The sequence below is a fragment of the Sturnus vulgaris genome, chromosome 1 (assembly GCF_052056855.1).
Source record: "Sturnus vulgaris isolate bStuVul1 chromosome 1, bStuVul1.hap1, whole genome shotgun sequence".
Taxonomy (NCBI): Eukaryota; Metazoa; Chordata; class Aves; order Passeriformes; family Sturnidae; genus Sturnus; species Sturnus vulgaris.
Window position 1 is genome coordinate 125068553 of NC_142243.1, and position 16541 is coordinate 125085093.

Sequence of the window (16541 nt, forward strand, 5' to 3'; positions counted from 1 at the left end):
AACAAAAATAGGATAGACAAGACCTGATACACACACAAAACAAATAAAACCTTTGCAGAAACCTTACATCCAATTTTAAAACTAAAGCAAGCTCTTCAGGTTTTCCTAATATGTCTTAAAATTTTGTAAAAAACAATATAGTTTTGTCTCCATTTCACTCTTTAGATCTAATCAGGATTTCAGTAGGGCAAGCAAGGCAAATCCCTGTGACAAGAACATGCCATACGAAAAGCACAAGATGCGTCGAAATTTTAAATTTACTAATGCTGACATTCTGGCCTTACCAGATATTAATAAAATTACAAGAGTGTGGGGTGAAGGTATTATACCTGGTCATGGCTGGCTTCAATGGAGCTTCCGATACCTTGGAAAGTCATCTGCACAGGAGACAGTGTCAAACAGGTCATACACTCTTTGCCATTTTGTCTATCACTGTAGTGTACCTATAACAGAATAACATACGTAATCTGCTAAACACCAGGTTTGCACAAGGGAGTCATGCTAAAATACTGCCCCTTTTCAACAAGCTTGTAAGAAGAATTCCAGACATTTACATTGAATTCATCTTTAATATCAAAAAAAAGGAGTGTGTAAAATAGTCTAGATAGCCACAAGCTGAACTGGGGCCCAATTTTCCATGATATGCCTGTTGCATGATTTTTGAAGTGCTGAGTTCTTCCGATTCTGACATCTTTCAGACTGAATTCAAGATGTTGTATCTATATAAGAATCCAGCTTCAAGTTAAAGTTTCCAATCTACATGTCATTTTTAACAGCATAATGTAGCTTAGTTATAAATACCCAAGTAAATCATTACAATCTCCAAAAACTTGCCAATAATAGTTTAAATTTTTCTATTCTAATTTCATTTCTAGTAAAATCCACTAGACTTTTGACATTACTATTATGGTATAAATTTCAATTAAATCAAAATGACAGATAAAATGGAGAAATCACATTCTTCTTGAGGTGTCTAGGCTATCCTTTTCTAAGAGTAATTCATTCCCTATGGACATCAAGATGTGCATGTTGAACTTGAGCTTGCATGAAATACAGAGGAAGATAGTGCTTCTATTTTAATTATTCTCTTTGTCTTAAGGTTCCCTTCAGATGGTTTTTAAATCCCTTAAAGGAAGGATGGATTTTAACATGATGAAGCAAAACGAAATTAAATGTTGCTAGCGTTTCATTATTAAGAACAGGTTGCCACTCGTGCTGAATTGTTAGGATATTACAGTTCTCGGCATAGCTCCTGACTTCTACACAGGCAGATCAAGCACTTTGTTCTACAGGAGAGCTGGAATTTAGTTTATGGTGGTAATTTACATTGACTATGTGACCCCTGTCAGAACTGGAAAGAGAGATCAGCTCTGCTGGACATAGACCTTTTATGTTAGTATCTATTTACAGCTGTATAGCTCTCAGGCAAAAGGTACATGGCAAAGCCTCATCCTGACTTTTAGGCTACAAAATAATTCTTGCTATTTCTGAAGACAACTAGGAAGTACATTAGGTTTATTCCTGTGGAAACAGTTTAGTGACAATATGACAATTCTAAAATGTGTATTAAATCCCTTGTGCCTAACTCTTCTCTGCCACAGGTGCAAATTGAGAATACTTCAACTGAAGTAAAACCACTGCAAAACTGGTTGAGTAAAACCAAGCAAGTGCTGTGTTTCAGAATTACTTTACTGACAACACACCAAAGCAGTTTTGCCGTGGCCAAAAGTACGATACAGAATGCAAAAGCCTTGTGCTGTGTATAGCAATACTGATTTCATTCAGCCCTTCTTAAAGCTTTCTGGATTATTCCTGTCTCTCTTCCTCTCAACCCCCACAGTATGTGCCTACTAAATTGCTTGTGGCTCACTGCCAGAAAAGCCATACTACTTACTTAGAAACCACAAGAGGCCCCTTCACATATACAATGGTTTAACTTTGATTAATTGAAAGAGGTATGAAGGTATGAAATTTGGCTGACAAATATAAACTGAAGTCCTTTAAATGTCAGGGACTACTGTTATGACAAAGGCTTATCAAGCTTCCACAACTAGTTGCAAAGTAGATTTTCTGCTGAGTATGTGTTGTGGGAATGTGATGTGAGAAATGGGACAGCAAAGATCAAGAGGATGGTTCTGTGCTCCAAATACAACATCGCAAAAGGAGCAAAATGTGGTGACCAAGAAAAGCATGTAGAAATGGGAAAATGGAACTTTCTGAACTGTACAGTATGTTTGTAGGCTTAGTTTTCGTCAGAATAATATGAGTATACAATTCAGTAGTGTCCACTAGAATAAAGAATGACTAACAAGCTGAAAGAACAGGAGATAGCCAGAGGAAAAACAATCAGTATTTCATGACACTACTATCTGCAATAGCAGATTTGTGCAGTCAGAAGAAACATTCAGAATTTTACATTTGGTATGCGTATGTGCAATTTCCCAGTAATCCTGTTTTGTTATTTATCAGTCCAGTTGCTACATTCTCAAACTACATTATTCCTTTCCCCTTCAAGTTCGATCTACAAGCCAAAATGTGGGGCTTTTTTATTTACCTATTAGAGCAGAATGTCCAAAATAGGCACTCAGAAAGAAATAATAGTAGTCAAGTAATTATCGAATAGCTCAAATAGCAGCAGATTCTTCTTGGGTTTTGGCCAGCAGCATGTTGCAAATATTTCAGTTTATATGTCTATGCTATTATTATGAAGTGTGGGAAGAATCTGAACGTCTATAAAACTAAAAAAATCTTTCAAGAATATATCCTTTAAGGCAGAGAACAGCAAATACCTGAGTCAGTATCAAGGAGTGATGACTGAAGGCTGGCCAAATGCTCTGATGGTGATTACTAAGCCATTATTGAGATATATTACAACAAAAATAACACTTTTCTAAGTTCCTCTGTGCCTAAGGAGTTAGGAGTGCTTAACTACAGCCCATCTCACCATCTCTCTGTTAGGCAGGTAAGGACACTTTGTGGACAGACTTTAAATGACTCATCCAAGCTGGACTGGATTGACTGGCAGTGCTGGAGCTATACTCCATCATTATGGCCTCTGGCTTAACCACAATTGGCCATTTTCTCTTTCCATATATTATGGAGGTAAAACAAAAGAGTTATGAAAATAATTACTCTCTATGTCCAGGACCTAATTTCTTGGCTTCACGTTTTATAATTAAGGGACACTCACAGATTAGCTCAGCGCATTTAAGGATTAAACAGCAATGAAATTTCACTCATTAAAATTCAGAATGTTTTATTTAGATAACATATAAGCAGAGATTTGATGGAAAATAATTAGGATCTGGTTAGAAAACAATGGCCAGCATATAGATGTCTCTAGCATAAGTTGTGCAAGTTTCTGAGGAAAATGCAAGACTCCAGCCTCAGACTATTATGAGTGATTTACATGTAATTCTCCTCCAAGGTTTGTCTACAAAGCACAAAGCAGTGTCACCACAACAAGAATCTGGCAATAATTCTAAATGAGACTGCTCATTTATTGGGAAAAGCATACAGCACTGCCAGCTTTTCTCCTGGGTAACTACATACACCTGAGATAAATCATGTATAGCCAGCTCAAGAATCCCAAACACAGCACTCCACGGTGCTGTGAGGGCAGGACAACACAAAACCTTGGTGTGTAAAACACAAAGGGCATCCCAGACATCAAAATACAGAAATAAATTCTAAAAGTATATTTTTTCACAAGGCCACAGATTTACTTACATATATATGCTTTTGTGCTCCATATTCACATGACATACAAGTTTATATTCATTTAACAGATTGCTCCAGTCAGGAGCAAGCACCATGATATGAGTATGTATGGATAGGTACCATTCACTGGAGTGTATATATAGAAATTTATGGGAAGGTCTGAAACCACTTGACAACTTATGCTGAAATTTGGCCCTTATTTTTAGAATTTTAAATTACTGAAGAAGTACAAATATCTTCAGTATTGATGCAAATTGATGGGCATTTATAACTACACATAAAGGAAGATATAAAATGAATGTTTACAACTGAATAGGGAATGGACTAGCTAGAATTCTTAACTTTATATGCTATTTTATACAGGAGAAAATAAACTACACTGCATAAAACTGTATAGGAAATGACATTTTAGCATACTTCTATCATAATGCTGCTTCACTAGCAGGAAATTTCCCATTTCTCTCATATTTATAAAAAGATGTCTCTTCAATCTACTATAATACCTTTCCTATTTGCAAGTGTTGTGATGGAAATGGCAAAAATATTTCAGGATTTATCTTGTAATAAGTTGCTTTAAAAAACTGGATCAATATGCAATTTCAGATAATGGCCACAGGTAAACCGCAGAAAATATTCTGTAAATACAATGCTCCTAACTTCAAGAACAGCATAGTCTGCTGGCCTTCAACATGCATGTCTGAATTTGAACATCTATTCTTTTGCATGGACAAGGGCTGTGGTTTACTGAATCACAGCTGAGGAGGGTGAGAGACCTGTTGTGCTACTACTTAATCATTAAGCTTGACTATAATATCCCAAACTACTGTTAGAAATGAGTTAACTATCAAGAGTCTGACGAGAGCAAAAACAAAGGTTACTCTTTTCACACACTGCTGCTTAGATGTTCACAGTTTGAAACACAACTTCTGTCAGGACAAACATTTTCCTTCTTGAACATTTAATAGTTAAAGAAAAAAAAATAATACAAATTACCAAAAGAAAGAAGTCATCTGTGACACTGGAGTTCAAGTTTCCAAACTGAAAACTACTCTGAGTCAAAGCATCAGCAGGAGTCTTAGAATGCTAGACAGAAATAAACTAGGTAATAAAATGCCATTATGTTCAGCAATGCACAAATCTTCTGGATTGACAAGCCTGGACTACTTTGTTAGAACAAAGGATGGTATTCCTTTAAATCTGCCCCTTAAAGAGAGAGCACCGGATTTAGCCCTGAGTTTACAGAATAGTTTCCAAGATTTTACATAGGCTGCTTTGGATTTACAGCAACAAGAAATCCAGAATGGGCTCAGAAATCAGATGTTAAAATAGTAGTTTTGATTTGGACAAGAGTCTCATGAAACAGTTTACTTCCTTTAGCATCCTGGTGAAAAGCTGTCTGTTCCATATGGGTCTTTTATCTTCCACTTTATGTTGTTCATCTACAGTTAGTCATGTCAACTATCGAAGAAAAAACGAAACAAACCTGTTTGAACTCCAAGTCTGTTTCATGCTTATTTATTGGTGAAGAAATACTTCTGGCACAAAAATAAATTTAATAGACTTGCTCATTTCAACCATTTTCTCAAAGCCAATTTTAGGAGCTTTCACTGTATAACATTCTAGTAACTTAAAAGCAGGAATCCTTGTATAATATATTATCCATAGAGGTTTCCTAACAAATATTAGATCAGTTTCTTCAGACACAGAGCAGTATGAGAGAGATTTCAAATACCACTTTTCATTCTTACTACCTGTTTTAAAATTCCCTCTTTTTTTGTGTGTGTGTAAGAGTAGAACAAGGAAACAGTAAAAACAAAACAAAACAAATTGGGGAAAAAACCCCATCGTCTAAACAAATCTTTTATAAATAGTTGAAAAATAGACACAAAAACCAAGTCCGAGTAGGAAAAAAAAATAACCCAGATGAAATAATAAGACATAGAATTAAAAAAAAAAAATTAAAAAAAATCAGAAAAAAGCATTGAATCAAACTGTTTCCTGCAATGCTGGAGTTCCTTGATGTAGTGCGATTACTAAATATAGTATTTTACTAATCTCAGCAGGGTGCTGGCTAACTGCATGCCCGTCAGATGTTTTTAACGGCCACCCCCTGTGGAACAAATCTAAGGAGCGCATGAAAAACACCCACATTTTAAAAAGCCCCCTTGCTAGATCATTAAGGAAAGATAAAGGCCTGTACATTGGGATGTGATATATAACACAATCATTGTGCCAAGAAAACATATGTTTGATTAGCGCGCCTCGGGTTCATTAATCGCCGTGTCTGCTTCACAGCAGTGGGTGCAGTTTCCACCATAGCTACTGCACCAAAGGGTAAAGACACTTGGTAGCTTAAAGACTGACAGTTCAGCAGTAAATCTTGAGCTATTCCAACATGCCTCTCTCACACAGTTTGAATAGCAGCTGTATCACTGCCTTAAATCTTCATTAAAATACAGTCCTAGGGTTTAGACTACAAAATAAACCCTTCCTGCACCATAAATAGGCAACAACAAGCAGAATAAAGGCATTGTCACAGGTTACATTGCCACATTACTACTGTGACAGTATTAATGTGGCAGTATTTCACACTCCTGGCTACAGTAAGGCAGACACTTGACATCTACAAAAAAAAGCAAAGTACAAATAAAAAAAAAATTATTTGATACAGAAAAAGAATATATAAAATCTCTGCTAAATGCAAAGGCTGAGCCAAAGAAGCTTGTACAGGTTGTTTTTTTCCCTGCTATTTTGATATTCTCTGAATTCAGAGCTCCTGTTTCAGTGATTCATGAGAACTGGAAGGTCCAGCCATATATTATGCTCAGTCAAGCACAGGAGACCCAGCTCTGTTCAACCTCTGAATGTGATGTTTGGTTTCACAAAAGAGAAAATCATCTGTCATCACAGGGTAGAGCATAATCAGGGCAGTAAGGTGCTTGTTGCTCACCTTCCACCTGTTAAATCTTAACCCAGGTATGTATTTAGAAAGACAGTGTCCCTGTGCAGGACATGCAAAGTGAGCAACTATGTTTACAGTGGCTGGCACTGAGAGGTGCAAAGAGACCTGTTTGTCTGAGAGGAAGGCTAAAATCAGGAGATGGGACTTTCTCTTAAAAAAATCACACTTACATTGAAAACTACCTGGCCACCCTGTTTGCTTCCTCTATTCTATAAGACAAGTATTTTTTTGGCAACATGGGAGAGAGTAGCTTAACTACAGTGAGTTTAAACACTTAATACAACTGTCCCCCTAAATAAATAATAAAAACATGATAAAAATTAATTCATTGTTCAGAAATTAACACAATGCAAAGCCCTACAAAATAATGTAAACTATAGCTGACATGGTTTTTGTAGAAACAACTTGTCTGCCATAGATCTATATAAGAGGTAAGTACTGTGTTTCCAGAGAGAGGAATTTTAATTAATTTTATAATTCACAGTCAAAGGAAACATGAAAAAATTGTTTTCATCAGATAGCCTAAAAAGTAGGAGTGAGGTGACAGGGTGTGTTTTGCTAATAACATACCCAGAGGATGAGCATGGTATAGAGAATTACTGAAGGAGCTTGTGTCTTGGGTATCAACCTGAACAAATGACAACATGAAAGAGGAACTTGGTTTGTTTGAAAAGACAAAATTGCTTGGATTTAAAATAACTTTCTAGCAACAGCATGAATGGAAATATCTTCTCAGGAACATTCTTTTTCAGGATGAAGGTTGTCACTGAAGAGTGAAGCAAACATTAATGGTTCTCTGTTTACAAACCACGTGTGAGAGCCCCAAACGCTGTGTTAATGAAGGGAGGACGGGATCACTGTGAAACCGTGAATCAGCTGCCTGAATTGGCTAAGAAATCTGATGCTGGTACAGACACTGATGGTGTGCACTAACCTAGAAATAGGGCAGTATGCAGAAAGAACCAACCTTCTTTAACTGAAACAAGAAACAATAATTTCACTTCCAAAAACTACCCTGTTCCGTAGTGCTTTTAGTTTTGAATGAGACTGAAGGAGAAGATAGCCAAATAAACTTCTCTGAAAGCCTCAGCTTCAGTCACAGTCTAGCTTGTCTCCTGTCTCCTTCTTCATCTTTTCTTGTTGCTTCTCTTTTTAAGGGTTTTTTCTTGAGAGCTCAATTCCCTTACTATAATTAAAACTAAATCCCAGTCTGCTATGAATTCACCACTGCACCTTCACATTTTTGCCAACTGAAACTTCCAGTCTTTCAAAGTTTGGGCTCTATTCCAAGCCAAGGTCTGTAGCTAAGTTATCAAGTCACATTAGGATTTACTGAGAAAGATTTTGGCAGAGAATGCAGTCCGGTGTGTTTAGTGCTGGCTGCAGTATTTTGAGGGATCCTGATAGCTTTTAAACTTTCTCATACATAAATCCCCTAAATTCTAAAATTGGCTATCAAAATATAACTCACATTTTTTCCACAGACCAAGTTACATGCAGGGATATGTGGGAGGATTTCAAACTATAATTTGCAAGATGTCAAGCAGACAAGCTAAAATGTTACCAAGGTGACATCCACACCACACCTGAGGACCCACACACAACCAGTAGCCAGCTATTCTTTGTTTACCTTCTTTCCTTTCAGAAACAGAAACAAAAAAGAGGCACCTGGCTGTTTCTGGAGAAGAGGAAAAGAAGAACAAAACTTCAGCAGTGCTTGAATAAAGGGCTTGAAATAGGCAGAGAGGCAATGATGGTCAGAATAGAAGAAAGCTAGTTTAGATAGAATTCTGGCCAGAAGCCAGCAAGTTGGATAGCTTGTGCTAGATTTGCATTTGTTTTCCTAATTCTGCATACTCATGAGTCAATTTGGAAACACTCTTGCTGCAGCAAATACTACCTCCTGCAGTATGCTCTGTGAACAAATAGGCTATGTTTCCATATTGCATACCTTTCCCTATGGAAACTCATATGAGAATGATTTTTATGTTTATTTTTTTGCAGAATGCTACCACCATTTTGACTTCCTGTAAGGTCAAAAATAGGATAATATGAACTGGATGGTCTGAAGTCCACAGAATCATTTCTGAAATAAATGGAAACTATAAAATCACTTCTTGTAGATCTACCTTGGGTCAGTGCCATCAACTGTGGTACTGCCTACTTTCCCTCAGAAGTTAGGTGATTAAGAAAATCTATAAACCAGAATGCAATGAAGTCCAGGTGCTTTGATTTTTGCATGAGGCTCTCTCTGAAGATCAATTCTTGCTATCATCTTGTTCTGTTTTATCTCTCCCTCTATTTCACATTCCCAACATATTTTCCTTCCTTTGGCTAGTCATGTATAAATCAAAGTTTGGAGACCTAGGAGTCCTTTCCTACATAACACAGCCATTTGATGTCAAGCTGATTTTCAGTAGACCTGCAAGTTTCTGAGAGCCAAGCAGACATCTTCAATTATCAGGTAGCCTGGAGTTGTGCAAATCAGAGATGTCCCTAAAATTATCAATAAAATCCTGTCTGACTTGCTGTCATTCTTGGAGAAAACTTTTTTCCCTTTAAATACAACAAAAAATAGTAGTTGTCTTGAATAAATAGGTAAGCTTTGTAGGAAATAACGTGATAAAAAGGTGTAAATCTTTTTCCAAGCATAATGACTGTAAGTTCACATGGATAAAAGGAGCTTTCCTATTTCCTGACTTCTGCCCAGTGGCACACAGTGGCAAAGATGTCACTGAAGCATAAAAAGCTGTACCAGTTTTGACTGGGATGGAGCTACTTTGCTTCATAGTAGCTTGTTTAGTGCTATGTTTCGGCTTTGTGACCAAAAGTGTGGGTAACACACTGATACTTATTGCTGAGCAGTACTCACACAGCATCAAGGGCTTTTCTGCTTCTCACACCACCCCACCAGCAAGAAGGCTGGGGATGGGTAAGAAGCCAGGAGGGGACACACCCAGGCCAGCTGACCCCAACTGAGCAAAGGGATACCCCACACCATATGGTATCAGGCTCAGCATACAAAGCTGGGGGAACAAGGAGGGTGGGGCGTGTTTGGAGTGATGGTGTTGGTCTTCACAAGTCACTGTTAGGTGTGATGGAGCTCTGCTTTCCTGGGGATGGCTGAACACCTGTCTGCCCAGAGGAAGTGATGAATGAATGCTTTGTTTTGCTTTTCTTGCATGTGTGGCTTTTGTTTTCCTTATTAAACAGTCTGTATCTCAACCCTCATGTTTTTGCACCTTTACTCTGCTGGTTGTTCTCCCACATCCCACTGAAGGGGAGTAAGAGCAGCTGCATGGAGCTGAGCTGCCCACCAGGGTACACCTGTAACAATCCCTTCTGGCACTCAGTATGGGCCATGAAGGGTTAGGGATAACAACTGATTTGATCAGAGCATGCTATATCAAATTTATATCTGTTCAGCTATTAATTGTCAGGCTCCTGTGCTTGCCATGGGGCTTGCTTGCCTGGATGTAGATTAGTAACTAGTGCTTGCTAGTGACTGCTTTTTGCTTCTGCTGTTTCCTGTTCTTCTTATCATCCTATTCTGCTCTGCCTGGGAATATACTGATAACAGGAATGGGCTGGCAGACAGCCAGGGCATTGCTGCCATTCCTGTGCTGACAGGCTGGAGCTCAACTTCACAGGACTGGGACTGTGACTAAAATCATGATGGTACAACCAAAAACATACATGGCCATGGAGAAGTCTATACTAGAGCAGGTACTCCCCTAAAGGGAGAGTGACCTATGGATATTGTCATTCTGGAGCAGCTACATCCCTAAAGGATGGCGGTCTGTAGATAAGTCCACACTGCCCCATGTGGACTGTGAGCCTCTGTGTAATCTCAGACTGGAGGAGAGACAAGGGGAGGAGTTCATTGCAATGCTAAATCCTATGGTCTGGTCCAAAAGGATGAAGATTGTAATGGAAACTCCTTTAAATTGTTGCAACCCAGAATCTGAGTTGCATGTCATGGGAATTACTATAGCAGGAACCCTTTATTGCTAGCTAGGCTAGGAGCCAAGGGAGAAGTTTGCTGCAAACCCTATGATGTTCTGTTGATAACCCTATACCTGGCCTGAAGGGACCAGAGGTGGAGACTGTCACAGGAATACCTTTAAACTGTTGTAACCCAGGATGTGAGTTGCATTCTATGGAAATTAGCACAGCAGGAACTATCTGAACCAACGGAGGACAAGCCTCACAAGATGTCAAAGTGCAGCAGTGACCCAGCCTGAGCTGTCTTTGGTGCCCAGCAACTCCATGCATCACCCCACCTGTCCTGTCCTGAGTGAATTGATTGAATATAGGTTGAATAACAGATCGAATTCATATAGACTAAATGCACTCAATGGACATTTTGTGGACTTTTAAAGGGGTGTTCCACAGACTAAGGTAAGGATTTCCATGTATATATCCCAGGATGGGAAAGAGGAGGTGGTTAAGGAGGGAGAATCTACTGGATAATGTGCGACCTGAGCACAGTGCCAATAGTATGGAATAGAGGGTGGAGATTACACTGATTTTGTCTAAGATGGAGCTAATTTGCTTCATAAAAGCATGTATAGTGTTAAGTTCTGAATTTGTGACCAAAACACTATTGATAACCTACTGGTATTTTAGCTGTTGCTGAGAAGGGTTTGCACAGCACCAAGGCTTTTCTGCTCCTCACCCCATCCCATCAGTGAGCAGTCTGAGGGTGCACAAGGAGTAGAGAGGGGATATGGCCAGGACAGCTGACCCCAACTGGCCAAAGGTATATCCCAGTCCTATGGCATCCTGCTCAGTGATAAAACGTGGGGAGAGGAGGAGGGGGGACATTCAGCATTATGGCACTTGTGTTCCCAAGTCACCATCACATGTGATGGAGCCCTGCTTTCAGGAGGTGGCTGAACATCTGCCTGCCCACAGGAAGTGGTAAATGAATTCCTTGTTTTGCTTTGCTTACACACACAGCTTTTGTCTTCATCTCAGCTCCTGAGTTTTAGCACTCATGCCCTTCTGATTCTTTCCCTTATCCCACCAGGGGGGAGAGTGAGCAGCTGTATGGGGCTTAAGCTGCCCACCAGAGTTAACCCACAACAAAAGCCTATAGTAATCGGAACATCAGGCAATAGGTTGGTAATTGGTGAAAGTGCAAACTTCCCATTAGAAAAAACCCCCGCAGCTTTCAGAAGACACAGAAACTGAGATAATGAGGGCTTTGTCAACCATTTCTAAAGGTGTTTATATTCCCTGAGGGTAAGAGACAAACATTGCTGTTGAGATTATTGTACTGGCCATTGAGCATGGCACAGTACAAGCACACAGGAGATAATACCCTTCTGCCAAAACCAGGCTTCAATACTTCTTGTGAAGACAGGACACATCATTCCACACATCATTTTATAAAAAACTAATCTGACCAATGAGCAGGAACAATGATAATACACCTGACTAAGATCTCAGGCACCAGGACAGGAAACAAAAGCCCAACTCCACTACTTGTTTTAAAGAAGCGGGTATTGATAATATATGGCAGCACAGTCACTCTCAAGCTACTTGAAGGGGGTCAAAGAGTAAGAAATCATTACACTTTTAATATAAATTCAATAATTCCCACTACCCTTTTAGTGTTAACACTAAGGTAAATCAGCTGATCACAGTTCCCTCTGGGCCTGATTGTACACTGCTATTTTAGAATAATTTCACCAATATTTGCAGTCTGGTCAATCCTGCTGGGAAAGAATCTCCAATGGTTCTGGGGGTGTGGGGAAGCAATGGGCTAGACGTGCAGTTACATACATAGAATTGTAGGGGGTCTTGAACTCCAAATGTGGGCAAATAAATATTGTCTTTAACAGTCTTATTTCAAAAGTATTATTCTCTAACACAATCCTGCAAACATCTTCACTTTTTAATATCCTAATTTTTCCTGATTTTTGGAGATAGTATCTTCAAAGAACCATTTATCTAAAAACATTTTGCTTTCATTTATAGAAAAACATAGCTTTCAAATCCATTTTACATTAATGATGTCAAGGAGCCTGATGCTGTAATTTCAAAAGCTTCCTTTAATTATTATTTGGGCTTTCTACTTTGAACAAGTGATGAGACTTGTATTCTATCGCACTAGCCCATTTTCTGGGATTCCAGTCCCAAGCTGACAGTGGCCACAAACTGTGTCCACAGCCACATTCAAGGACAGAACGGTATCATCTGGATTTACATCCTTGTTTTTAGTGCTTACTGCATTTTGTCTCTTTGGCTTTATCTGGAGATGTGCTAAAACATGTCTTTTGATTCATTCATTTGCAGGGAGCTTTGAAAATACACTCTCTCTAGCAGCTAACACTATAACTACAACTACCTTCATTATAATAGACTCAACGCATAGAACCTTTCCCTCCAAAAAAATCAATAAATAGCCCAAGTTTGCAAGACAGTATGTAGGGTGCCCTGACTAGCAAGCAAAGTGGAGGTTAGGTATCTAATCTGCACAGGTGTTTACAAAAATCCCAAGCAGCTTCTACTTTTTTAGATTATTTTACAGTTTTAAATGACCTCCTACAAGCATCCATATGGCCTGTGTCAATTTTGAAAATGGTATCTAGGTGCTTTTTAAAATCTGACCTGCTCAGAGAAATCATCAATTATGTACACATCAGATGAAAACTAAAGCTTTTTCCTTGAAATCCACTGAGGGCTGCATTTCCCTGAAATTTTCCTCACATGCATGCCTCAGTAACGAGATCCAAGCACTCCTACACTGATTTCCAAATTCAACCTCCACAAAGTGTCTTGTTTTGTTTAAGGCCACTGTAGGGAAAGGTTTGAGTTCAGTGTCAACTGTAATACAAGTGTAGAAGTTTAATTTCGGTCTAGTCCTGCCAACAATTCAAACCCCAGCACTGGAATGAATGAGCCACAAGTAAACCTGACTCTAGAGCATCCAGCAGGACCTCTCCTGTGCGTGCAATCATTCAGAAACATGTGCCATTGGGGAAAGGAGAAACATTTAGGAATGCCACACAATAAAACATCTAAGTATATCCATGTATAAAATGGAACAGTTAACAAGTAAACAAATGTGGAGGGGAAAAGAAAATTGTGTAACCATTGCAATCAAAGGAGAACATCGCATAAAAACCATATCCTGTGAGAGGTTTTGTTATGGAGCCACTACAGAAGAAAAGTTAAGACCTCCATGCCCTGCCAATGTAGCAAGCCAAATATGCCTACAGCCACTATTGGGATTGATTGTGGGCACTCAGACCTGGCATTTTACATTTTTTATGATCTTTGCTTCGTGGAAATTCACAGTGGAATTTCCTACTGGACTACCTGCAACTTGTGTTTTGCTTCAGTATTAACTAGAGGCTCAAGTTATACATGAGTAAACAGCTTCTCTAAATGTTTCCATTTAAACAAATTCTCTGAAGAATTTACTGCACTTAAATGGTCAACAGAAATAACTGTAACTTTCCTAGACTGGTTACAAAACAATGGCCAAAATACCACATAGTCACTTTAAAATAACAGTTTTACCAAAGCTGAATTTTCCTTTAAACCATTTCCAGGCAAAGTCTGCAGAACAATTAACTGGGTAGATAGTATTCATAAATAAGGAGCAAGCACTAAAATGCTTTATTCAGAGTTTGTAGAGGCTTGCTTGAAGAATTAGTGTTTAATTATCACAGGTAATTTGAAGCCTGACCTTTGAAAGTATCCAAGCTAAACACCTGTTCTTCAGTGACACTGAGCTGCTGCTTATCAATTACAAATGTCTTTAGAATAATAAATAATAAAGAATGAAAATGCAGTTTTTTACTACTTAACTATACATTGGTCCCAATAACTTAATATTAAGGGCTTACAATAGAACATGGCTGAGATCATATACAAACAGCTTAGAAGAATTTAAGTTAAATAAATGTGTTTTAAAGACGTGTCCCCTGCAGCTAAAGCAGTTCAGAAAAAACATTCAAATAAGCAAATAACATTGTTTACATTTACAAATGAAACATCATATGAGTATTTATTGATTTTTTTAAAAAATTCAAAAAATACATTGTAACAGAACAGAATGTATACGTTCTTCAATGAAAGACAAAACTATGGTTATCATCTGGACCAGAATACAAATACATGCTAACAATTTAAAAATCATTTTGGGTCATTCAGGAAACATGAAACAAGCTAGCTGTTTGGAAATGCAGTAGTCTTCTCCTTTAGTAAATATGCCTGAGAAAGTTAACCTGTAAAGAAATCGGCTTTTAAACTCTAAAACACAAAGAGCTTTCTAGGCTGAAATGGTGAAGAGACCTGTGATATGCACCTGACAGGCCACTGAGCCATTTCCCACAGAGATTCTGTTCACTGCTTCACCTCGCCTCAGCCACCCAGCAGTGGCAGAGTTTCACATCAATACCAGGCTTATTCAAGTGAGGTGTTAAAAAGTATGCTAAGATGATGTAAAACCATCAGTTACATACACAGCGGATAGATGTTAATAATCAAGATTCTGTACCAAATTCCTTGCTTTGTATTAGAGTCAAGTAAAAAGTAGTAGTCTAGTTCATGGATGAAAAGGGTTATCTTTTTTTGGCTCAAGGTAAGACCCTTTAAAAACAGTTTCTGCAAAAGCATCTAGAATCAAAGCATGAAAAAAAACCCCAGGACAAACACAACTAATCATTTTACAGTAACCACATACTGTAGGCAAGTAGGACCCAAAACAGTAACATAAATTGTGCATCGATTATTTGAAAATAAACCGTTACTAGGAGACACAAGCAATCTGACAAGATGTGAAAGTGAGCAGTGAAAACTTCATGGATTGAATTTCTTTTCATCAGAATTCATCTGTTTCTACTGCAGGCATGTAACAAATGGAACTCAGGAAAACTGAATTCCTATTAGCAGCTTAACTCTACTGCAGTGAGGCTGAGGCTATTACTGTTTCTTTCATTAAGAGACATTCAAATGAATGAAGTAAAAATGACATTTCAAAAATGAAGACCAAAAGAAAGCTGAATGTACATTTTAGACAAAAACAGTGTTAGGTAAAATCCACAACTGGTGATATCTGATGTAAGCAAAAGTAATTTAACTGTGCTGCTTATACCAACAGAACATCTGACACTATTTCTTGAATTCTAGCAGGCTTTTTAAAGTCACTTCCAACAACTGCATACTTTGTAAATTACAAGGGCTTTGACCAAAAAATTCATTATCAGGCATGCAAAAGAAACCTCCCATTTTTAGAATTTAGTTACATGATCAAATTACATATGCTAAAGCATACGAAAACAACTCTTCAAATGAAGCAAATTCACAATTCTGGAAAGGGAAAACACTCCAGATGAAACAAAAACGCAAAACAAAAACCTATGACAGGAAAAAGCATATTTCTACATATATCTCTGATGGTTCAACACTGTAAAATGAGCCACTATCCATATATGTGTGTTATTTTGCATGTAATGAGACAGGGAAGAGGCTTCCTTTTCCTAACTTTCACACCACAGAAATGACTGGATGTACTACAGAGGTATATGAAATATAGGGTATTTGGCATTGCTGGATACAGTGTTTAAGGATTCATGCACCGATCCAGCATGGTTCATCTTATATTCTCTAATATTGACTGTAATAGCAAAAACATTCTGCATTGCTTTGACACCAGCTTGGCTTCTAGGCTGCACCTTCTGAACCAAACACCATTCTCAGGTGTCCTGCTTCCAGCCAGGAAAGGGTAAGTTTTGCAGTAGCCAGGAGGAGGCATGAGTAGGACCTGGAAGTTATTCTGTAACACCTTACATCACTGCTGCCAGAAGGGAGGCTCTTCTGGGGAGAAAGGGGTCCCTGCTGG

At 38.4% G+C, this 16541-nt stretch overlaps 1 protein-coding gene across 4 annotated transcripts in view; it reads right to left on the reverse strand.

The window, feature by feature from the left end:
* Positions 1–16541, reverse strand: part of STAU2 (staufen double-stranded RNA binding protein 2) — a 172239-nt gene that overhangs the window by 60342 nt on the left and 95356 nt on the right. For 2 of the 4 annotated variants that reach the window (XM_088176257.1, XM_014883511.2), the window contains exon 13: positions 330–443. The exons of the other annotated variants lie outside the window; for them this stretch is intronic. In XM_088176257.1, coding sequence (XP_088032383.1) covers positions 330–443 — 114 coding nt within the window. The remainder of the gene's footprint in view (positions 1–329; positions 444–16541) is intronic. 4 annotated transcript variants of the gene reach the window in all.